Below are 26,983 nucleotides of genomic sequence, written 5' to 3' on the forward strand. Positions count from 1 at the left end.
AATGAACAAAAACAAAAGACAAGAGTCTGATGATACAAGTCTATGTACACCAAAGTTTCAAGTAAAAATCAATTAGGAATGTATCAGTTTATACAGAGAGAAATGACAATTCCATTTCATGTTACTGGGCAATCTGGTGACAGATGGGTTTGGAGAGCTTGAAAATAATTGGTGTATGTTTAAACAGCTGATAGTGCCCACTGCACATACCGTATGGGCCACCAATTATCTCCTTCCAGTTTTTGGTGCCAAAATGCTGAATTCAACCAACTCCCTCACAATATCGGTTCCCCAAGATTTCTGCCCATTCCTGTAGACAACTTAGATGAAAGGAACTTGTTTAGCTGCAGCAAGGGGTCAAGATAAACAAGTCACTTAGATAATTTTGTTCTGCTTCTAAAGAAGAATAATTCTCTGACTACTGTCCACACCCAAGGCATAATTGTGAACGTTAAATCCACTAGATGTTACTTTTATGGATTTCCCAATAATGAAACCTACCCTGAATGCTGAAGAGAGTCATAAAAAAAGAAAATCAAACATTTCTTCATATTCTAGTCCTATACTATATAAATAGGGTTTCTAATAAACATGCAGGTTTCTACAAGATATTTGAATGGAAGGATATGTAAGGAAGAGCCGTGTTTAACGTGATATTGTTCCATGGGGAAAGAAAGTCACTGGCATACATATAACTCCTAAATCGGCCTGGCAGTTTTTTTAAAGGGCCTTATCTTTATTCACTGTTGAAATTCAAGACAGAGACTTTTAGCCTTAATTCTGACTTCTGACATGACAACCCTCAGGTGTGAAACAAAGATTCCTGCTGACAAAACAGAGAAAGTAGCTAAATGACACATAATAATGTGAACCATTTGCTAGGAGCAGTGCTAACAGCCACACGTGTTTTTCTTTTTAAGTTCAGAAGGTTCTGAAAGTGGTTTTCCAACTCAAGCTCTTAGCAGGCAGGCCTGCAAGAAGATGCAAAGGCTATTTGCAAAATTCCAATACATGCCTGGCTCAAAAGATGTAGATGCAGCTCACTGGTGGTTCACAGTGCAGAGACACTAACTTTATAAATGTAATATCAGGGGCCTTTTCTTATTTAATGGCACAAGAAAATGACAGTGCGTTATTATTTTCCTTATTACTAAACATATTGCAGTTTCCTGTTTTGATTTTATTTTCCATTTGATAAGTCTGTGGTTTTAGATGTATACTAGCGAGCATAGCAAAGAACTACGAAGTAACAAAGTTTTAAATCAAAACGAAAAGCAAAAAAAAAAAAAATCCGACCCAATTTTCTTGGCTTCTGTAATTTGATGGAAAATGTAGGTGCTGTCTCTCCAAGGTACTCCGGCTGAGAAAGCGATCTTCTGAGCAAAAGCAAAATATTGTAATCATAGATTTACTGCCTACACTGACACTGAAGTAATTCAGCAAAGTCATCTAAAGTACATACTTGGTGCAGTAAAAGCAACAGCACCAAGAAATAAGAAACATCATGCCTCACAATTCTGATTCCAGGGCAACATTTCTTATCACACCAAATTAAAAGAACCAGAAACTATTTACTGTAAAACAGAAGAGGAAAAGAATTCTAAGTTCATATATGAACAACACTATCTACCTAATCTTGTAATGTTATTTTCATATAAATTATACCCATAGTATGACACAAATTCTGGCAAGTGCATGGACAAGTGCTATTTTAAAGCAAATTGTACACACTATCTTTGATATCAATGTGTGTTTCAACATGCCATGTAGCCCACTGGGTTTGAAATCTTAGTGGATAATCGGAAAAGCTGCATGCAACAGAGGACTCTGGACAACCACCAATCCACAGACAGAATGGCCTGGTTTGAACAACATAAGAGTTCCCAAGAGACTGCCGAAAGGCAGGGTGGTCAGAATTGTGTAAAAAGGCTGCACTCCAGCTCCTTCGAGTCTGGAGCAAAGAGGAAAAAAGTTGATCTATTGCTCAAGGCTAACTGGCAGGGTAAAAAATGGCAGCTACCCAGGTCTTCAGAGTATCAGCATAACAGAAAGAACCTGGCTGATGAGCCCCAAGTTATATGGCACCAAGGGAGGGGCTGTGCTGAGGGTCCATAAGCCATGATTTCTGGTTTTTGTTATTATTGTTTTGGCTTTTCTTCTTTTCTTCTTTTTTTTAATTGCCATCTGGCATTCTTAAGGCCAGAGGAAATGTGGGGGATGGCAGTGCTCCAGAAATCAGAAAGCAGTGAGAAGAAACAAAATTTCACCACTTTTGCCACTCATTCTTCAAATTATGGATGATGGTGACTCGCTACTAAATCATGGCACCATGATCCTCTATCTGTAAAAATTTAAGCCAGTTACAAAAGGTATGGTAGATCCAGGATAATCACACATTTTTAGTTTTCACAGGTATAATTAGAAATCAAATTCTTTTCAATAGATAAGTAGTTAAAAATAATAATAGAATAGCGCCTGTAATTTCACTAAATGGATCTATGTAAGGAAAGAAAAACAATGGAAAATGAAAAGAACACTTGATTCAAGAAACTAAGTCCATTTCATTGCTTTAATACCTGATGAGGTAATTGTAGTAATCCACCTCCTGGATCTAGCCTTTTTTTCATCACACACCACACTATAAATCTTACTCATCAGAGAAAGTTTACCTTTTTTCTCTGATTATTTCCAAACAAACTGCACTGATTTATTTTGACACTGTCAAATTATATGTATCAGGCATACCAAGGTATACTTGGTCCACAGAAAGATGCACAGATAAAAATAATAACTATGGGAAGTGGACTTGGCCCAATTGATAGGGCATCTGTCTACCACATGGGAGGGCCGCAGTTCAAAGCCCGGGCCTCCATGACCCGTGTGGAGCTGGTCCATGCGCAGTGCTGATGCACGCAAGGAGTGCCGTGCCACGCAGGGTAGTCCCCATATAGGGAAGCCCCAAGCGCAAGGAGTGCGCCCCGTAAGGAGAGCCGCCCAGCACGAAAGAAAGTGCAGCCTGCCCAGGAATGGCACTGCACACACGGAAAGCTAACACAGCAAGATGACGCAACAAAAAGAAACACAGATTCCCAGTGCTGCTCATAAGGACAGAAGCGGTCACAGAGGAACACACAGCGAATGGAAAGAGAGAGCAGACAACTGGGGGGGGGGGGGTGGGAAGGGGAGAAAAATAAATAAAAAATAAATCTTTAAAAAAAAAATTAACTATGTGATGAAAATAAGTGGCTCCAACAAATGCCATCAACGGAATAACACATCAACGCAGACAAGCGGGGAAAAAAATCAGTACACCAATTCATAGTTAGGGATATATTTTTTTCCACATATTGATTCTTTATTTCTAACTTCATTACCATTCTAACCTAACATATTCTGAATGGACAGAATTATTTTTCAAATCATTTGCTCATCAGAAATGAACGAGCAATCAGACATTACCCGTCCACATTTCCAGGCACACACCCTTTGACGCAGCAATCACATTTCCAGGAATTTACCTGGAAGGATTTGTGAAGATGTTTTTGGCAATACTGTAACAGTGTAAGAATGGAAACAAAGCAAATGCAAGGAATGGAATTTGGAATAAGCACTGGTGCACTGACTTTAAAATTCTAAATGGCTTGATAACATAAAATTGTTTAAATACCTGAAGCAAGCAGCCTTGTCAAGGACAGTTCCAGTCACCCAGTCACACCTGTATAACATGGAAAGGAAGAGAGCCCATGCAAAGCACCTCTTACTGCTGACATGGACTGATGTGACTCCGGCTTCTGTTTCTGCCCTCTTTGTACAACCCATGATGCTGGTAAGACTCCCTACACTGTCTGCAGGAAGCAGAGTCAAAGCATTCCTCTTTCAAGCATTCACGATGTAGCAGGAATTGGGAGGGCTCGGCAAAATGACTTTCCTGGTCTATGGTTGAACTTCTCTCAGGCATGAACTTTAAGTGATTCCCTTTGCAAAGGGAGCTCTGAGCAGATGTGACATGACTTCGCGTGCTATCTAAAGGGAAAAGGAGGGGAAGGAAGAAAAGGAATGGGAAAGAAAGAGGAGAGGAATGGGGAAAACATTTACTGACCTTGTGCCACAGGCCATCAACATTAAAATAGTTTACATGGTAACCTGGCTTCTTCCTACTCAATGAGATAAAAGAGTACTTCTCTGCGGTAAACAAGAAAGCTCGAGACTCACACATCAGTAACTTTTGGGTGGTTAGAGATTTCTATGACATCAATGTTAGTATTGTGCTGTTATACCCAAATGTGGCCTTTCTTAACATTATACAAATAAAAATAATCCCTGCTTTTGAGCAAAGCATTTCTGGGTTCATGGCATAGACTTGGTTGTGGGACCCAGTCAAGTTACCTGCATCCCATCATCTAAGGAAGGGCAGCCTTTCAAGACATCTTAAGTGATGACCCGTGCTTGGTCAAGCACATTGTAAGAGACTGAGCTTACAGGCTGTTCCAGATTTTTCAACTAGATCCTCATGGGCCGCTCAGTAAAGAATGCTGACAGAGTACATTTCAATAATGATAGGGAAAAAAATTAAGTCCAGGTACCTAACAAAGTATAACCAACATTATTATGGTTCAGTATATTGAAAAAGTACTTGCGTAAAACAAGGTTAGAAGAGATCTAAGTTAAAAAACAATTATTTTGTACTAGAAAAAGAGCATTCATAAATATTTTTTAAATGGAAAATCTACCTGCAAATGTCACATTTTCAAATGAATTTTTCCAAATAGAAACAAACAAACAAACAAAAACAAAACACTATTTTTGGCAATGGAGACCACCCACAGACTTCAAACGAATGATGCACTATGTATGTACATGAGGATTTAGGACCACTCTTCATATTTTCCCAGAGAAATAAACTATGAAGTGCCCAACCTTTCCTTTAATAAGGCTAATACATCAAAAATTAGTCATTTCAAGAACTCAAATGCACCAGCAAGACAATATGTACCTAAATAATATCAAGCAGAAATTAAAAGGTTTCCAAAACACCAAATAATCTCATTAAATTAGTGAATTAGATTCACAGAATCTAAGTAAGTATATCTAATTAACTCAATATATCTAAGATTATCAATTTAATATGTAATTAATATAAAAATTAATGACAAAATTTACTTGATTTTTTTCATTTTGAGTCTTAGAGATCCAGTATGTATTTTATACTTACAGCACATTTCACCTTAGACTCATGTCATTTCAAGTGCTCAATAGCCCCATGTGGCAGGGGTCTACAGTATTGAGCAACGTAACTCTAGATAAACTGCTTATACACTGGTTAATGACTCCAGTACTTTACTCAACCGTCATTCTTTGGCTTAGATCACTCGTCCGATCTTTATTCATCAAACCAAGTTCAGGCAGCATCTTGTCAAGCAGGACTTTGTGCATCTGCCAGGCCAAGGTAGCTGCTTGACCTCGGTGCTGCCTCTCGGTCTCTATACTGTCCATGCCACATTAAAAACCTGCCCGTTATGTTTCTGTCATCTCATAGAATATAACTGTTCAAGGATAAGGACTCTGTCTTATTCATCTATACTTGCTGGCACTTAGCACAGAACCCAAGCATAATTAGCACTCACTACCTAAACCTTAAATCTAAACTACCTGTGTTATTTTTGGGCAGCTTACCTAACTTGTCTAAACTAGAGTGCCTTCCTCAAAACGGAGCTGCAAATACCCACACTGCAGTGTTGTTTAGAGTGACTGAAATGATGGCCATGAAGGCGCTCAACGTAATGCCTGACATATAGGAGTACTCTTTGCCGAACTTATTCCAAGAAGGCAGAAACTATGCATTATTAATTCTTGTTATCTCCCCCATAATGCCACCTACATGTTTTAAAAAATAAATAATTCAGAAAACAGAAAGAAAACTGGTGTCAAGGTTATTGGAATAATATATAATATATGCTTATATAAATATACACACATACATATATATTATTCAGATTAGATTTTCTCATATCCTTCTAAATGACTGGATGACTCCTAAGAAACTCAAAACAAATTTTAAACTAAACATGATACGAGATAACTATAGACTTTTCAACATTATATATTATAACATATCATCATTTCACACAAAAAAAGATTCTTTTACTTCTTCTTCCTAATTTCTCTGAGGTTAAATTAGCATTCAAAATGTAGCATACCATATAAATATTCAACAAATGAGCACTATGGGAAGAATATATATATATATATATATATTTCATTTCTAGTTAATTTAGCTGTAAAGTTGATGTTTTGTGTTACATTTCTGGCCTGAGATACAAATTCTACTATTATTCTCCAAAAGAAATATGCATCGGAAAGGTTTTTCCACAAATGACTATTTTAGAAACAAAAGTCTACAATGAATTCATGGGATCAAAATTTCACATAGCCCCATATTGCTAAACTAAATGATTACATAAGTTTAACCATATCAGCAAATATAATCATTTACCAACACACATCAGTATAATTCCAATTAAAATACTCTGTAAGATTGCCTACAGTATTTTAGATTGAAATAGCATCTACTGAAATAGACTTTCCTGCCATTCTGATTTAGCATCTCACTCTCCCTTATCAGCAGATGGTAACCAAGTACTATTTAAACCCATATGTCTTCCATAGGCGTAGTTCAAATACTGAATGAAAGATATACAAAGCTTTTTAAGCTATGAAGATTAGCCTTTAAATGAAAAAAAAAAAAGGTAATAAAATTGGGTTTCATTTCCTTCAAATGGCTTTTACTAGATCATGTTTAAATGATTGAGGGATTTATGTCTGCAAACCATGTAGACAGAAACAACTAACTGCACAGGACAAGACTCCAGAAAAAGACTTTTCTATTTCTCTCAGCATGGATTTCAATCCGGGCAGGCAGTGACTCTGGCACCAGGGGAATACTATAGTGTAAGCAGGGTTCAGCAACATCAAGGGCTAAGAAGAGAATAATTCTCTGGTTTTCTTTTGCACACAGCTATTTCTTTTCTACCTCTCCTTCCTCCACTACTTTCCTGAAGGATCAAGAAAACAAACGGGACCTCCATTTAAAGAACAGAACTCCCTGCCTTCAGATTTCAATTCCACAGATAAAGCTGGTAATTTTAGTCATCTCTTCTAGGCAAGAAGGGGATTAAGATGATGAGGTTGTGTTTGTAGTGCAAACATTACATGCATTTCTGGAGTTTCCAAAAGATTTCCTTTCTGGGTTTGTCTTTAGCAAGTTGGATGCTGCAGGCTCAAGGAATAAGTTGTTATAGGAAGCCTGAGCACTAAGCCTCTGATAACCAGACTTGGTCACAAAATGATTGTGATAAACTGTCCCACTGCACATTTCCTCCTATCTTGAATACAGGACCCAGTATTCTGAAATGTTTCTAGAAGAGAGCAGTACTACAGTATTGCAGACCTTTCTTTCCATATTTTGGATTCAACACTATTCATCATCAGGCTTTATGAATCAAGAATTTAGCTGCATCAAAGACTAAGTTCAACCAAAATAAAATCAAAACTTGATTTTTTTAAAGAAAAAAAAACTATATAAAGGAAGTCACTCTTGTATACATGATTTTTTTAAAAAGGTAAATCTTTTAGGTTTTACTGGAACTTTTCAATCTAGAAAGTCATTGGCAGGTTGCGCTCTAGATTCCTGTACTGAAAAATTCTGAGAACCCTAAGAAATCTCTGCTTCACTGGATAATTCAGAAAAAATGCAAACTTAAAAATATTCCAGCATAGTTTTTCCTTTTTATGTGAACCAAAATTACTATCATTGACTTTATTCCAGAGTAAACAACTCACTAAATAATACTGTACTCTAAAGGTTATGGACAAAAATTGCAGATAAGTAATAATTTACCTAATCCTTCAGACCAAAAAAAAGTATTCAAATATTAATTAGGTTGTAATAATAAACTTAATTAATGGTAGAAAATTACACAGCAGTATGGCAGCCTCATACAGAATTTAAAGGTAGCTTTCTAAATTAAAAAACATACGTATATCATCATAGAATTCTGTTCAATTAAAAATTATCTTTATTCTAGACCTCTTAAGAAATGAGCAATATGGCCAAGCAACAAGAGATAGAATAATAAAATGACATGGCTCTTTCTCTCTCAGGAGTACATAATCTCATAAGGGAGAAATATTCACAAATGACTTATTTAGAAGATATAGTATTTGCTCTTTCTTCCATATCTTTGCACTACTGTCTCTCAAACTTGTGTAAAGCACCTTTGTTTTAGGGTAAAACCTCCAAGTATACACAAACACACATGCACATGTAAAGTTACTTCAGTTGAACTCACTTTAGGCCTAGAGAAGATCACACACACCCCAGCACTGCAGCAAAATTCATACATTAAAATCAAAAGGGCTGAAACTACAGGGATGTCAACTTAATCCCAGGCAAATCAAAACTGCCAAATTTGAAACTCATCTGGTTCATCAAGAATTGAACAAACCGAGACTTCGGGCTGAACCTGAATATTGTGCCGACATTGTGTACAGTCACAGAGAGGTCAGAACAGTTTGGGATGGTCACAGAGATGAAATTTCAGGGTCATAAACACCTATTTCAAAGACTTTTATCCACTCTAGCTTGGTTAGCTATTATGGAGCAAGGGCAGATTAATTAAGCTATGATTAGAATTCATAGTCCTGCAAGCTTGGAAAGAATCACTAAACAGCAGCCTAGATATAAAACTTAAAAGGTTTATTTTGAATAATGGAAAACTGGTACAACAAGAATAGCTCCTTTACTTTAAAAATGATCATGGTGTGTCCAGAGGTTTCTCAAAAGAACTGTTGTACATTCTGTGATCATCACACAATGAGCTGTGGCTGATTTTCTAAAAGGATATTTTTATTTGTACTTACTACAACAACAACAAAAAATTTGGATTTTTTCCTTAACATTAAATCAGTAAATAGACTAGTAAAAAGATAAAACTCTATCTCTCAGATCCAAATTGTTTACAAGAACTGAAAGCCTTGAAGCTTAGAAGATTTTAATCAAGAGTTCCATTAACCCCCTACCAATATCCCTGGAATTTTAAACAAAAGGGAAAGCAATGCTTTTAAAATGACTTAATGTAATACAGTATTAAGATATGTAACAGTTTTAGCCATTGAACAACAGGTGACATATCACAGGCAAGCATTTCTCTTTCTTCTCAGCAATAAGACAGAGACATTAAATAGCCAGCAGATTAAATCCAAGAGAAACTATTAGTGAATAAATTAGATAGACAATAGTTAAGTCGAAAATAGAACAGTCCCTGTAGGTAATCAAACTGGTATATTACATATGCCATATATTTTTAATGGATATACAAGATGTTTTTTCATTTATATTTTTCTTCATTTCTATGTAATGACACTGAAAAGGAAGGACATTTTGTTTTTGTATTTAAATGAAAAAGATACCTATGTGCTTACATCAAAAAAAACCTATCTCCTTTATTCCAATCCATGTCCATCCTTTCCCCTTCCAAACAATACTATGCAGAAAAAAGCCTTATTAGCTTGATTAAAAGTTTGATCAAGTTATCCTTGGCACAAAATTCTGTGTTGGTTCCCTATTTTCTTCTAAAATAAAGTTTTTCAAAGAGGCCCTTAAGTAAATTCTTCAACATACATGTCAAATCTTAGCTCCCCAAACTGTATTATTCATATCTTTCAACCAAGCTGTTCAGGATAATCTATATCCTGAAAATGCCCAAAGGTGACCTCACATTGTTCTCTCTATATGGCTTGCCCTCCATGCTCTCATATTCACTTGTTGAAAGACTAAAAACACAGCTCAGAAGACCTCTATGGCAACTTTCTTTATTCCCTCAACCGAATGTGATCCATTCCTCTTTAAACATCCAAAGATCTCTGCCTCCCACCTACTTTTATTTGTGTTAGAGAGATCTGTATAACTTTTATATCTATATGTGATTGTATATTACCTGAGGGCTGGAGCCCTACTGTACTCACCTTCATACCCTTTATAGGATTTTCCATGGTTCCTGAAACCTATAGTAGGTGATAAATAAGTATCATGTAACAAGAAAATTTAAGAGACTGATAATTGATTCCACAATGATTCTTCCAAGTTATCTTGTACTTTTTGGATTTCTATCTCTTTTGTATCCAAGTCTAGTTTCTTTGACATCTTAGTTCTTCAAAAATAAATCCTAAACCTAGATGAGTGCTAACATATTTAAGTTTAGACACATCCAAATAAGCATGCATTTAAATCCCCAAACAAAAGTGTATCTTTATGAAATTTCATGAACTACAAAATAAAATTAGTTCCATGAAAGAATCCTGCAAACACAAGTGATCTGAGTGGAGAGGCAAATTTAAAAGGAGTATTTTAGAATGGCTTTTCACCCTTCCCTTAAGTATCTAATTTCCAATCTTGCCACAAATTATGAAAATCATCTAGAGCTAATAAAAATAAGTTCAAATATTTCAAAATAGAGTTTGTGTGCCAAACACTAAATAGTAGTTGGCTTCAACTATATGTGATCAAGGTGGCTAAGGAATCTTTCTACTGTCAAGGTTAAATAGATATGGACTGAATCTTTGTTGGTGCTTCAGAAACTTACCTTTTTCAAACCATTTTAGCTACAAACTTTTTCCTCTATGAGAATGTTTAAAGGAAATGTTACTGTTATTTTTCTTAGCTAAAACAATTCCAACTAATGAAAATCAAGAAATGATACTATTTTCCTGTTTCCCAAGAGTATATACACATAGCCTGGAAAAGTGACCAATACTTTAGCAATAAGCTCCATTTCTGTGCCATCACATGGAAAAATCTCATTATGGAGAAACCAATTCTAAAAATTTAAATTCACAAGCAAGGTACAAGAATTTTACTACAAGGGTATTCAATTCTGCATTATTTATAGAAGAAAAAAAAAAAAGGAAATACAACATACAATGAAATTCTGTAAAATCAATAATATGCTGGAATAGACACGTGGAAACATCTTTACAATTTATTAGTGAAAATGAAGGCTATTTAATAATAAAAGGTATAAATCTCCATTTATGTGTGTTTATGTATGTGTGTGTGTATATATATACACACACACACACTCACACACACACATCTGGGTCTGTGAGTGAGGGGGTTTGTGTGTGTCCATGCATCCAAAAAGAAATACATTCAAGATCTGAGCAGTCATTTTCTTCTTTTTCCTTTTTTATATTTTCTAAAATTTCTATAGTGAATACATATTTCATAGTGAGAAAGAAAATGCCATGAAATACAGATTTAACATCCTCTTCTTTTTTCTTAGACTCTTCCAAATTTTTTTCCTCTACTTCATACCCAGCCTTACCCTTGAGGCTGCCTCAGCTCTGGAAACACACAAGTTGTATGGAAATATGGTCACTTTCATCATGACCACCCATACTTCAAATATTTCCAATGGAAAGATGAAATATTAACTTTGAAAGAACATAAAAATCTAAGATAGGTTTATAGTTTTAAGATTTCTGTGGGATGAAACTGAATTATTCACATCCATTAAATCAAGTTTGAATGATTCACAGCCAATTTTATTTTTATAATTGTAATGAAACAGCTGGGATTAAAGTCTATTCATGGACTCATAAGAAATTTGCACCCCACCTACTAAAATTAGTTTCTGCATCCAAAATTCCTATTAGAACATCTGACTGTGAACAAAACAGGCATCGTCGCTCAATGCCAAGAAACTGAGGAAATATACTTCAAGCATGTTACATTCTCACCAGAATAATTTTACTGCTCACTGGGCATGCTTCCCTTTATCCTCATTCATAAGTAGCCCCTTAATAACATGATTCTTCAAAGCTAAGTTATTTTCAAAGAATGAGCTTTCTTGTAGGATTTATACTGTATATGCGACACATGGATTCTCAGCCATGAGACTAAAATCTTATTGAAAAGCTTCTACTCCACTTAATGTGATATCTTTTTGGACACCAGCATCACTCAGTCTAAAACATAAGGCTTCTGTCTCAAAGTAATCTCAATTATATATTCATAGATCTGAGTATTTAAGGTTTCATGGACAACTACTTATTTGGCTCTAGAATTTGCCATTTTAAAGGGATTCAACCAATTATCTACTTCAAGGACCATAATTTTCCAAAGGTGGAAACAGTATAAAGATTGATGACCCACCCAGGGTAACAGAGGTAGGTAGTCACAAAGTGAGTCTAGAATATAAAGCTTATTTCCTCTAATCCAGTATTCTTTCCATGACATCACAAGGGAAAATAAAAATGAAAACATGAAATCTAATTTAACCAGAAAATAAAATCCATTCAAGCCTGAATCACTGCTAGAAAGAGCCAATTAAAAGTGAAGCACATCCACCTCCAATTCCAACTGCAACCTCAAAGGACTGGACATACTAAAAAGTAATTGGGATATATTTTGGAGTCTTCAGAAATATGTAAACTACATGTGAATTTGAGGCATGCTCTAAATCCCAATTTGATAAAAACTACCCATCCCATAATTACATAGCATAAATTTATGAGAGGCATATTAACTGGACTGCTCTTTTAGACAATTCACATGTTAAAAACCTCCAATTTTAATTAGTTATGCAACTTAGGCAGAGTAGATGGATTTTCCTGAATTATCAAGAAAAACTTGAGGTTGAAAAGTCTCCCAGTATTATGAACCAGATCAGCCCAAACATGGGTATTTCCTAAAATATGGCCAGCATTGCCTCAATTGTACCATGCTTTGCAAAACAGAGAGAGACTTCTAAAAACTTATAAGCAAATAAAAATTATTTTCATTTCTGAATGTAACAGGGAAGAACTTCAAAAATCTCACATTGAATCTTTTTCTCTCTTTTTACAGCTTCTGTATTATCTACCTCTTTTGATAAAAAGCATCAATCACTTGTACAAGTTTCAAGTTATTTTTCCATTTTCTAAAGACACACAGAAAAACATACGTGTTTAGAAAAAACAAATTATACTGAAATCTAGAAAGTCATCTGAGTATTTTATTAACAAATCCTAGTGAGTCAAAGGAAGTATATAATAGTTAAGAACATGAACTCTGAACTCTGGACTCAAAATCACTAGGATTCAAACGTCATCTATCCCACTACCAACAGTGTGATATCTGGCAAATTATTTTCACTGCTTCGGATGTTTCATCTAAATAAAAAGAGATAATAATGATATCAAGCTCTAACAGCTGTGGTGAGGATGAAAGGAGTTAATGCCTGAAAAATTAATGGCAAAGTAATAAATTTATAATCCTAGGAATTGCATTGCTAAATTACTTAGCAATAAATGATAGATATCCATCTATTTTAACCAAGTCACTTACCTTAGAATGTTTTTACTTGTATAAAGTAAAAAGTAGTTCAACCAGCTTTTGTTTTCCCTCGAGAACTCAAATTAGAGAATTTCAGGGTATTCTTGTGTTACCCAATTTATTACCAGCTAAACTCAGAAAGTTAATTTCCTGAGAAAAGACTATTCTATGGGCTGTTTGTCTACCAAAACTTTTTTTTTCATGATCTACAGCTAAGTCTAGATTATGAAATTTTAAAACTAAATGTAACACTACAAGCAAATCTTCACGCAATTCATTAAATCATATCATCAAGATATTATTTATACCAAAATTTTGTTTTAAAAATCTTACTACATATACCCAATTTTCTAAAAGTTTGATTCATCATCATCACCCATTCTTTTGTTTTTAAGTGTTAGCAAAATTATAAAGTGCATTTTACCTTAAAAATATATTGTATATCCTTAAGTTTTCTGGTTAAATCATAATGTTTCAAACAGCTAAGTTTTCTAAGTATGAAATGGTTCAACCTTTTCCTAATTAATATGCCCAAATTAAATCTTCAAAATTGAGAATTTTTTTAAAGAGGCAAGTTAACACTTAAAATTACATTTGAGAGTCATTCCATCGTTCTAAGATGAATAATGATGCCAAGCACTCAATTTATTGTAAGTGATCTCCTATACTTACAAAATAAAACTTATGTGTTAAGATTCCTTTGCTTCATGCCTAACCACTGATATAACATATACAAAATACATGCCACAAGATAAACTATTGCGGCTTTTTCCAAAAAAAAAAAAGTCATATGCCAACCTCTACTTTATTTGTAAACTACACTTAAAGTAAATTATAAATGTCTATAAATAAGAACACTGCTTCTCCTGAACAAGGGAAAAGTTCCTCAAACTTGTCTGAAACGATTTGCATCTCCTTGAACAATAACACAGCTAGAAGCAGCAGTGAGGTCCTGCTTGCCAAGCTTCCTTGAGTTAATGAGTAGATCTGTCTACTAATCCATGTCCTTGCCCATAATTACTCCATGAAAGTTAGTGAACATTCTGCAGGAAGGAAAAGTAAAGAATATAGCAATGTAGAAAACACCTTTCTTTTTGGATGGAAACAAGTAACAATATCCATGAAAATCAATGATAAAATAATTTCAGGCATTTTTTGTAACCAACACTTTGGTCAAATCCATCCATTGACAGGGCACTAGCAGAAAAATACAAGATTCACATTAAGACTGTGTTGCTCATGGCTGACACACTTTTGAAACATTCTGCATTTGTTCTAAAACTTGAGCCATATTCTGTCTACTCAACACATACTCTGTCTACACTTTTAGCATCTAAGAACCGTCAACAATAGGTTTCTTTGGGGGCCCTGTTATCTGCTGGCTCATGCAGTCTGTGAAAAAGAGAAGCTGAGCAAAAGATAGTTATACAGGAAATAATTAACAGATACTGTGCTGAAAGATACCATTTCACAGAGACTATTTACAGCCAATTCATTAGAAGATATATCTGTTAACCCTGTCTTAGAAACCTAGGCAGGCAGAACCATGCAAGATTTCACAGAAAGCCTACACAAAAAAAAGGGGCTTTTTAAAAAAATACTTGTGCCAAAGGAGCTGATTATTTTTTAAAAATTGAAATAATTGTGAACCCCACTAGAAAACCACTAGAAAATTAGTAGATCTATCTACTAATCCATGTCCTTGCCCATAATTACTCCATGAAAGTTAAAAATAAAAACTAAACTTATATATGCATCTATTTGGCTTTACATGTTAACTAGTATCAAAAATGCTATAGCAATTTTAAAGATTAATAACCAAAAAAGAAATACTTGGGAGATTGGTTTTATTTACTACAAACAAATGAAACTGTCATGTTCACTATAACACAATTAATTCAATGCATGGATTCTACTTAAAAAATATGCATATATATATATATATTTGAGTGTAAATCAAACTGTTTCCTAATAGGTGAGAACAGAAATGACTCCAAATAGGGCAGAAACACAGAGGTGCAAGAGAATTGGTAATCTCTGTAAATAGTAAATAGGTGGTATTAAGCTCCTTTCATAGGCAAATCAAATACCAACTCCTAACTAAAAAGAAACTTTATCAACATGGCCCTCAAATCACTGTTTCATAGCCAATGATTAGGGAGGTATATACTTGCCTTTTCTCCCAGGTACAGTCTGTTGTCTTTGGTATTTGACACTTGCAAATGTTAAAAAGTTCAAATAGGGTCAGGAAAACTGTCATGTACGTATACATTATGTTAAGTAAATACTACTATACTAATATTATACAATAGCTGAAATTCCGCTTCTATTATAATACAACATGAAGCAAAACAATAAATACTAGATTTTTCACTTGAGTTCATCCTTGGTTAAAAAAAAGTTCCTGCGGTCCTCTGTCAGTGGTTGTAAAGGCATTCAACATTGTCGCTTGTTTGAATGTCTGTTTGGCTGCCAATGGACTGTCCCCAAAAGAACATTTTTGCATCTCAATAGACTATCCGGTATCAACTATCTTTATACTATAAATTTAACGCCGCTAAGGAAAGGGGGAATAACATCTGCATTGTACTGTCTTGGTATCACATTTACCAAATGGACAAATAATCATACTACTTTGCACTTATCTAGCACTCCACATCAGAGGATCTCAAATGACCTAACAAACAGTAATTAACGAAGCTGCACAACACTCCTGTGAGGACAGCAGGCATTAGGATGTTCTCTAAGAGATAGAGGAACGGAGATCCTGGGGGGCCCTTCCTTTCACAATCAATGGCTGAACTTGGAACCCAACTCCCAGGACTTGGAACTCAGCTCCCACAGGTCCCTGGCTGAAGAGCTCCACTGGACTCAAACAGTGCAAAGTGTAGATGTGACAGCTGACAAACTTTCCTAAATAAGTTTACAGGGGAAGCTGAAACCCATCTCAAAGGGATATTCCCCCTCCCCCAGGTGCATGACGGATGATAACTAGGGCATTTGGACGTAAGAAAATTCAAACCTATGAATTAGCTGACTGCAACCTTCTATTCTAACAAATGCCATGGAAGTTCACTTGAATGTCGATTTGCAGCAAATTTCCCCCACAAATTCAGCAGCTAAACTTAAATACGCTTCTGCTCCTCATACAAATGAAAAATGCCCTTGATTTTGGCAAAATCTTTGTGAAATTCAACGATAGATTTTCCCATTAGGCAGTTATCAGCAAAAGACAAAATAGTCTATGTTATGAAATCCAATCCAAAAATTCCACTCAATAAATAAATGCAGAATTTTTATCTAAGAAATTATAAGACTAATACAGTTGTATCTGAGTAAGAAATCATCTACAAAACAAAATAAAAACAAATATCTTCCTACAAATATGCTGTACATTATATAAGAAACTGGCCAGAAAAGAGCCTACAATTCTACTGAGATTGCACTACACTATTTAATTTAGTTTAAAATGAGAAACACCTATTTGAATACATAAAGCCAATTAACTTTTGCTTTTAGCACAGCTAGCATTATTAAATATGTTAAACTCTCCACAGAGCCAAACTGTAAATCTAAATGAAGACTAAATGGAGTTTTTCAAAATATTAATTTTAGTGACTATTTCAGGGGCTTATTCTTTAAAATATCTATTCCAGAAGTTTTAAAAGAGTAACAAAGTTTTCACATAAGTTTGGACTATTTCGAGCAAAGATTCTAAAGGCTTTAATTTTTCTTCCTATTAAGAAAAGGGAAAAAAACTAATTCTACAGAAATATCAGAGAGTTAACACGCAAAAAAAGCTAATTTTAATAAAGCAATGTGTAAGATAAAGCTTTTGCTGATGTATTCCCTATCATAGTCAAAGCTCAACAATGGTCATCACGGGTGACACACAGTTAAAAATTTTTATAACAAAATCAACTTCACACTAATAACAAGGGAAAATATGGAGACATTTACTAAATGAAAATATATAATGATCTGATATTGAACACAAACTAAAAGCCAAACACTGACATAAACAAAACAAAAAAAAAGTTCTACTATTTTAGGACTAATGAAGTGAAAATTTTAAAATTTTAAAAATCTAGCTCTTCTCTGTGATTACTCATATTTCCTTGTATAAAAATGTCTCCGAAAGACTGCTTTCTGAAAGCAACATTAAAATTGTGTCTTATGACATGGCCCTAAATATATTTTTAGCCTAATCTTTAAAAATTTTTCCATTATTTCCCTGCACTGTGTTGAACTAAGTTAAATACACATTTTCTACTGGAGAAATTGTCCGTACTTGTTTCTTGATATCACTCTAAAGAGTATTAAAAGGGGAGTATTGAGTTTTTACTCTTAGTATTAGAAACCATGTGTTCAAATTCATTTATAAATATTCTTGCTCTATTACTGCCATGTTGCACGTACTACATAACACAAAAATCATTTTTAAAACCTGATATTTACTATTTCTTAGATTCCGCACTATTTCCAAATAAACGTGCCAAACAGCAAGGTAGTTAATTTCTAGTTCAGATCTACTGATCAAGCTCAAATAGATATATTATAAATTTGTAGGTATATATTTATGAAGGCCACTGTATTTTAATTCAGAACATGTAAATTATATTAGCATATTCGTACTGCGTATTTATAGATTATTTTAGGATACTTTCACGACGACCTTTACTACAACAAAAATAAAGTGCATCAATTTTGCCTTTGACGTAATGAGAGATATTCTGCTGGGTTTGCCCTTATCAATAGCAGGAGAGTGAACTGAGAAGTGTATTACTGCTGTGATACCAACTTCTGTCACCAAAATGGAGCTCCTGTTAAATTCAATCAGAAAGGGCTTTGCTTCTTAATTCACTTTCGCATCTCAAGAAGCCAACGATAGGATAGGTATAGCTCAAAAAATTTAAGTTCAGTTAAACTAAATACAATAATTTAATACATAATTAAATTAGCTACCATTCAAATCCCAAGTATCCAATAAAACTGGTAATGTCCAAAAGCACTCCTCAAATACAACCAAAATGTGAATTTTGATTATTCAAATTTTATTCAAGCCACAGAAGAATGAAGATTCCTTTTTAAAAAATCTGAACTCTCCTTTTGTCATGTCTGTGAAACTTAGTAGAAGATAGCCTTTAGGAATCACCAATGCTATGGTTAGAGACTTAAGTATTCCTTGCAGAATATGGCTAAGGAGTCTGTTGCTGAAGACTTTCTACTTCAGCAGTCCCGTGTGGAGGAACTGAAAAAAAAACAGTTGAAAATGATGAAACAGAAACTTGAAGTCAGGGAATTAGGGAAGTGCGGTAAGTCAAGAAAAAAAAAGCAATTTTTAGAAAAGTATTATTATCCCTAGCCTGCACAAAAAAATATAACTACCATTTTTGGGTTTTAGACCCCATTGCTTAATCAAGTATTTAAAATTCCTAATTCACAGAAGACACAAAAAGTGGGAGAAAGGTAAAAGCCTGACACAGCTTTAAGGTACACAAGTATACACCCTCAAAATGCAACATGAAATGAATCTAATCTAGAACTTTCCATTCCTTCCTTTTGGCCTATAGCCATAAGCACCCCTTGAGACCAGAAGAGTCAAGGAGGATTTACATTTGTAAAAACGCAGCTCCATATATATTTATGTGAAAGAAGCTCTCTGAATTAAACATCCATTGTAGTGCACAAGCGCTATTTATTTTTCTTCTTTCAAAAGTTACTTATAATGAACTCGTTCCTTCCCTGCAGGAAGGATCCTTTGTTTCTCAGTGTACAAGGAGCTGCCTCTCCTTTGCATTCAGGCCCTTCCCTTAACTCCAGGGCACGACTGCAGCAGGGCAAGGTAACGGCTTTTATAATTAAATGTGTACCTCTAAAGGGCATTTCTCAACTCCGCTAGGGGATACCCAACAAGCACAGAGGCTTCAGAGAACCTGCAGGAAAGGAGAGCAAAGCAGGCCTGCAGACACTGGGAAGACCAACTTCTTCCCTGCACATATCTGACCCGCAGGTCAGAGCATTGGGCTGACTAAACTATGTTTTCTAAACGGACAGTTTGTAAAGGTTAACTAGTTTCTGATTCTTCCTTTTATACACCTGCAAAGCTTCAAAACCATCCAGAAAGCTCAAAACTTTCTCAGACTAAAGGTGAAATGCTGTGAAGTGGTGGTACCTTAGGCAAAAAAGCAAGCATCACTTATTGGTGAGTTCATGAATTTCCAAAACCTAAAATGTTTCTTGACAATGTTGAGTCTACACCGCATGAAGACAGCTATCAAAAATTTCATTTTACTTGATTTTTGCCCCCCCACACACATGGAACTATGTCTTTCTCCTTACCCCTATACCCCTCCTCCCAAAAAACAGTGTGATATGAAATGTACAAAACCCTGTTTTTTGGATGCTTTTCACATCATTCAGGTTTAGCTTTATATCATCCCCTTTCTTGCCAACTAAACAAATATTTCCATTTGCACGTAATTATACTGTGGGTTTCACAAAATATTACATTTATGGACAAATATCTCACCAAGGGCTATACATTCTCAGTGATTTAAATCGCTGCCATCTTATTAACCACATAGAGGCACACCACCTTAAAATTTCAGAGGCATTTAGTTATTTTAATGTAACAGATGTGTGTCCTTCTGGATTTCTAAACCTCCCTTCTCCAAATGCAGCCTTGTTGTTTTGCATAATCACGAGGAATGATTAAGACAAATTCAATCTGAGTTAATAGCAAAGAAAAACAAGTGACTTCCTACCACCGTCTCAAGTATGTGCATGGCACATGCAAACACACATGAGCTACTTTCTGCCATGGTGGCCTTATGAGTAGAAATAACCAGATTGATAAAGATCATTTTGTTTCATTCATACAATATAATACCAACCTAGGAATGTGTATTTTCTCCAATTTTTCTATTCAAAATACATGAATTCTTAAAAATAAAAATTAAACCTTCCTACCCGTAACAGGGACTGGGATTCGTCCTTGGACTTGTTTTCTCCCGATGCTGGATACTGCTGAGGGAGGGCCCCAGACTTCTCTCCACCAGCTGGCACCCCCTGCAGGAATCCCTTGGTCTCAACAGCCAAGCCATAAAGAGGTCGTGCCAGGTGGGCAGCTTCTACATTCGGACTATCCCTTAGTGTCTTTGTCTGCTCTTGGCTGCCAGACACAGGTGTCAGAAGCCCCAGGCTTGCTTGAGTGTATGATGGACTGCCCCGCAGGATGTCTGCCCCTCTCCAAGTCACACCTCGAAGATCATCACTGGAACTCTCAGTCCAAACTTTCTCTTTAAGCCCGTCCTTATCTTCGAGCTTCTCCCTCTTCACTACGTTCTCAGAAACTGGCTCCCCCATTTTAGAGTCTAGATTTAGCAGACTGTAGACCTTGAGGTCAATTTTGGGCTCCTCCTTGATGGTGGATATGGCATGACTGTCCTCTTCACCGTTGGCTGTAGTGATGTCCTGGTCCTGGCAGTGAGCAGTGTTGAAGTGCTCCAGTAGTGACTGAGTATCGGCTGCTGTAAAACTGCACTGACGGCATTTGTAGCAGCTGTGTGCTCTCCTGGAGAAGAAAAAAGCAGCAATTGGAAATCCAGCATTCTGAATGGTGTGTATGTGTGTAGTTTTAAAATAGTCTCTAAATACCTCAATTTTATCTCATGTAACTTAGTAGGTACAATGAAATACAATATTCTCCAGGACCAGAAATTGGAATGTAATTAACTGGTAATTTTCAATTCCACAGAAAGAATGTGAAGTTCCCTTTTGTTATGTTAGCAGTAACAGGTACACACACTCCAGCAGTTAACATTAAACCTGGTTGTTTTGCTTTCTTATCAAATGACCTGCTCTGTTCATTTTACCTTGATTGGATAATTATCAATTCTGTGTTATTTAAGTAGATATTCATATTTTTTTCTAGCTGATTTAATCAGTGGGCTTATCACTTTCTGTTTACTTAAACAGATTTTTTTCATTATATATACACTTTCATTTCTAAAGCTGAAATGCTTTGTACAGCTTTTCCATGTATGACAATAAGCTCTACCTTACTGATTACAATGTTCTTTTCTAGCATCCAACTTAAATCCATTTAGTTAGTGAAATGTGGCTGATAATCTAGGTAATCTAGTAAACAAGATGTATTAAAAAGCCCAAGAATTTTCTAGACAAATTCTATAAATCTGTAAGGACATATACACTTTTAACAAATTGAGTGTCCACTGGGTGTCAAGCAGCATGATAGATGCTTTGTATAGATATTAATTTAAATGGTGTGTGTGTGAGAAAGAGAGAGAGAGACGGTGTGTGTGTTTTCTTTTTACAGGGCTTAAAACCTAACATCTGCTATTAAAGAGAGATCAGTGACTGCATATTAGGACATGTGTTTGATTAACACAGAAGAACAGAGTCACTGTATTGTAAAAGGCAAACCCAAAAGGTACATAAATGATTGGAGTGAGAAATATTTTCTTTAAACATAAAAACTTATTATAGTTCTCTAAATAAATACCATGGGAAACACTACATTAAAATAATGTGGTGTGAGTTACTAACTTAAAGAAACAAAATATATTTCATGAGTTAGTTATATTTAAATCTACTACAAGATATATACCATATATAACTTTAGATAATCAGCAAAGTATTACTTTGCCAGGCACTGAGTACATATTGGTGAATAAAAGACACATGATCCCTGCCCACCTGGTGCTTAGAGTTTAATTGGAAGTGACAGGCTTCCCACAGGCTATAGATGAATACGTAAGTACAAAGAGTGATATGCACTAAGAATGAAATATATAGGACTGTAATGGGGGTGGGAGGGCTGGAGTCAGGAAGGTCTTTCTGAGAGGTAGATATTCTCTCTATTTCTCTCTCACCCCTGCTCTCTCTCTGAGTGACTGATCTATCTATACCATCTATTTATCTATCTATCTATCTATCTATCTATCTATCTATCTATCTGGAGAACTAAAGGATGAGAAGGAACCAAAGGGAATGTCTTATTCTATCAGACATTATAGCATGGGTGATGAGCCTGAGACACTGCAAAGAGGCCATTAGGGCTTGAGAGAAATGAGTAAGTGGAAGCATGTCAATCGACGAAGCCGGAAGGGACATTCAGAGCTGTGCAGGTTATGGTAAGGAGGATGACTGTCTTCGAGGTAAGGGAAGCACCATTAAGGGAAGCATGGTCAAATGTATGTTCTAATCATTTGGAGACTATAATAGTTTCTGTATTAAATAACTTAAATCCCTCATGAGACATTTGTGATGGTAAAATCTAAAAGAATTTTCCTATTTTACGGAGCAAAAATCCAAAGGTATTAAGACATGTAACAAAATCATCAACCAGTTATTTTTGAGACCCATAGAGGACTCAATGTCATACACAAATAGCTTCTAATCATTAACAGCCTATATCATAGTTTCTTATTATTAAGAGTTTATATTTTATTGAATAAATATAGTTATATAACTTTTTTTTAAGGAGGTACTGGGGACTGAACCCAGGATGTCATACATGGGAAGCAGGCGCTCAACCACTGAGCTTCATCCACTCCCCAATGAGAGCTGTTTTTTTCATTTGCTTGTTTGTTTTTAGAAGGTACCAGGGAACAAGCCTGGGTCCTCATACATGGGAAATTGGTGCATGCTCAACCACCTGAGCTACATCTATTCCCCGGCTACTTAATTTTTACTTTTTAGAGATTATTTCAATCCTCTCTCCTACTTTTCCTACATTGGGTTGAGAAATCAAGATAAAAGAAAATATAAAAAATGATAAATAATGTGCTCATGATGACCATTCAAATACAATATTAAAATTAATTTTATCCCCAATCAAAGCAGTCAACCATTAAGGCTAGGATATCTGTGACCAAGAGTAAGAAACCTGCTGATGGTGTCAAGGCCAGAAAATCCCACAGGAGAATTAAGATCACAAAGAACAATAGTCAAGACCTAAAATCCAGAATCAAGAAGCGCTGAGTACCTCAACCAAGGAACGTTTTTACCAAAACCACATTCTAGCTGGATCCAATGGGAAATTAGCTCCTAAACCCAAAACTGTACAAAAAAATTGTTTTGTTTACAAAGCCCAATCATGCAGACAAAATGAATTTATCAGAATGGTTAAAGTTCAAAAAATACCCAGGAAATACCCTACTACAGATATACCACATAATCTATTGAGTCATGAACATTAAAAATAAATAAACTTCAGGAAGCACATTCACTAGCTCTGACCAATCCCAGATCTGATGAACTCCTGGACCATAGCAGAAGCAAGTGTTGGTTTCCCTGCCATGTGGGCTCTCTGCTAGACATCTGTGAAGGGACCTATGACTACAAATTAGGACTCTAAATTGCCACTGCTATTTCGATCGAGACTAGTGCCTCTAATGTAAAAATTTCAAAGAATTGCACTGAGGCTGTTTCAAGAAATAAAGACCATAAACACAAAGACAAAAAGGAGATAGTATCAAGACATTAAAGAAGAAATACATGATTCCAGAGCAGCACATAATAAATTAGTTAAAAATGTCAGACTCTCAGTCCTTACCAGAGAAGCAATTTGTCATGCTAACTAGTATAGACTCTAGAACCAGAATGCCTGGGTTTCAATTTTAGATCTGTATTTAACTAGATATGGGACTTTGGACCATTTACTGAACCTGTACTTCAGTTTTCCCATCTGCAAAGAGAAAACAATGTCTTTCCATAGGGTTCTTGTAAATACTATGTAACACTCACAGTAAATAAGCAGGTAAGGGTAAACCAGTATAAATCCTAAAAGTAAATAAAAGCCTTCTATTCTGTATAAATCTGCTTTCTGTACTCTCTGTGCAAAGGAGTACAAACATACAAACTGATATTTTGTATCACTGTTTTCCTTAACAATGGCAGACATCATGCTTAAAATCCAGTTTATTCCCTCGAAAATGCTTTGCTGTAGGTCACTGCCAGGTAGAATATATTTTCAAAATTGGAAATGCATTTTAGGATTTGTTAAGATTATGTAGCTTTGATATCTACTTATTCTGCAATCTAAAAATGCCCCCTGAGCCACCCCGATCATTTTGCCAAATAGAGATCAACACATCCAACCCTCACCCATTATGCAATTCATATTCCAAATATACAAGGCCCTGGGCCCCTGTCCAGATAATGAATTCCTCACAAAGCATCTTTTCCTGAGACTAGGAGTCTGGATCTTCCAGGTTTTATGATTGGAAATTGTCCCAACGAACAACTCCCTGACTCCTAACAGGCCGCAGCAAGAGCTGCTCCAAAATGCGCCACAGAGGAGCTTTTGATCCAATTGACCTAACAAAATCTTCCATGATACAGATGCTGGAAAACTGCCAGAGTGCAGAGAATGGTGGAAATGGGCAAAAAGCAAAATGGAGACAGAAATTCCAAAGGTAAGTTTTCAGTGAAAACCAGGTTTTACTGCAAAAATGAGAACACGTTTTAACAGGAAGGACAGTAAAATGCAGGTACAATAACAAGCTATATTGACATGCCTTTTCTTTTGACAACTTCAAAGTTCTCACATATTTATGATCTCCCATTCTCCTGAAACATATGGCCCCATTTTACAGATAGTGACTTGCCATGTTAGTCAACACCAAGTTGAGAATACAGGGCTTCTAACTCCAAGATTACTGTTCTATCTTTCTGTTCTCTGCTGCCTAACTTTTTACCCTTTATATGAAAATTAATGAGATTACTGCCAATATGGAAAATGAACATGGATGGTGGGGAAAGTTTTCTGATGGAGTAGAGACTGACAATAGCAATAGTATGCAAAACAGACTGTGTGCAATACTGCAACTTAAAAAGCTTCTTAAGAAATACTTCCAAGGTCTACTGAATCAGAATCTACTGGGCTTAACCCAAAAGTCTGAATTTTTAACCAAGTCCTCAGATGACACCAATGCCAAGAACAGTATCTATGAACCACATGACTAGATATACTACGGTTCTATACCAATTTAAAAAATATATTTTAAAAATGGGTCCCCATCTCCCAAGACTTTAATAAAAAATTGGTGATGACCTTCCTATCTTTGTTATTCAGAATCTTAAGATTACTGGTCTGGCAACTATTAATGAAAAAAGAGTAAAGGCTGAGATTAAACCAATAAACTGCTAAATTGCTCAATCTCCCAGGCCATTGAACACCACTAGGTGAAGAAGAAAAAGCGGTTTGCAACATGGTACCCTCGAGAACTGAATGACTTGCTCCTCCTTATAATATCATTCCTAAATAAATTACAGAAAACAGGTGAAAAAAGCAACATTACTGTATTCTCAACAGCTTGAAGCAAGCTGTTCAAACTTTTCAATAACCTAAACTAGCATCTAGATCAGTGCTTTTCAAACTTGAACACTGCATAGGAGTCATCTGGGAATTCTGTTAAAATTTAGAGTGCATTTCTAACAAGCTCCCAGGTGTACTTGGTCCACAGAATACACCTTCAGCATCAAAAACCATGCAGCCATGATCAGAAGCTGCATCAAGATGGGTATGAGTTTGCTTGAGACAAATCCTCAGATATACTCACCACTTTCTAGAACATCCCCAGATGAATACTTACTAAGGAGCAACATGGTTTCCCATCTTAAAGCACATACAATATCAGCCACCTCTAAGAGTCAAAATTAACAGCTTTATCAGTTAAAACTACAAACATGAAATTTTTAAGCATAATCCCAAACTAACAGTTCATCTTTTCTACTTCATTGTTTGGGGACTGTCTTTCCAATAATACCTTTTAGTGCTAAGCATATACACATATATGTATTATCTCACAACAATCCCATAAAGTAAATATTTCCACCCTCAATTAATTGATGAAGCTAAGACAGCAGCAGGTTAATGCATTTAAAATAATATGGAGGGCATGATGATAATATTTTTGATCTTGATCATGGTTACTCTTTCATGTCTGTTGTTTGCTAACGGTTGTTGGGAAATTAGCTCCTGAGAAATGAGCTTTATCTCTGAAATGTGTCAGTCTCTCAATGATAACTGACAAGACTTGAAAATAATGTTATGCCCTCAAAGGGTAAATACAGATTATTTCAAGACTGGTTATAAGAAACATTGTTCAAGAAAAAAATTTAACCATTAAGTAACTATCTTAGTTGCATTCCCCTCTAACCTAAAAATGCAGTTTATTTTATGTGCATTAGTATGAAAACATCAAAGAGGTTCAGAAAGTTCTTCACTTCATAAGACCCATCTTAATCATTCCTTCATCCATTAAGACTTCCCACATGATTGAATGCAAAAGTGAAGGTGGCATCCTCTGAGCTACTATAAAATTGTGTGATCCCTCTTGGGAGTTTTTTAAACAGCTATATTGTAATTGCCTGAAGCTCAAGATCAAAGCTCATACATTTCTGTCTCCTGTACCTCCCGCCCCCAGATCATTCCAATAGTCAGTAAAAATCTGCTTATTAACCAACAGGAATGGATGATCACAGTCCTGGGGATGTTCAGGATACTGAATGTAATACATAGTCACAAAGCGGTACAGAAATACTAAGAGGTACTCAGATATTTTGTAGATGGTATGTTGA

General features: G+C 35.5%; 1 protein-coding gene across 4 annotated transcripts in view; it reads right to left on the bottom strand.

Annotated features, from left to right (window-relative positions):
- Positions 1 to 26,983, bottom strand: part of TRPS1 (transcriptional repressor GATA binding 1) — a 246,720-nt gene that overhangs the window by 146,056 nt on the left and 73,681 nt on the right. For all 4 annotated transcript variants that reach the window (XM_004471429.5, XM_071208007.1, XM_071208006.1 and 1 more), the window contains one exon: positions 20,345 to 20,948. In XM_004471429.5, the coding sequence (XP_004471486.3) occupies positions 20,345 to 20,948 (604 nt within the window). The remainder of the gene's footprint in view (positions 1 to 20,344; positions 20,949 to 26,983) is intronic.

Source organism: Dasypus novemcinctus, chromosome 14 (genome assembly GCF_030445035.2).
Source record: "Dasypus novemcinctus isolate mDasNov1 chromosome 14, mDasNov1.1.hap2, whole genome shotgun sequence".
NCBI lineage: Eukaryota > Metazoa > Chordata > Mammalia > Cingulata > Dasypodidae > Dasypus > Dasypus novemcinctus.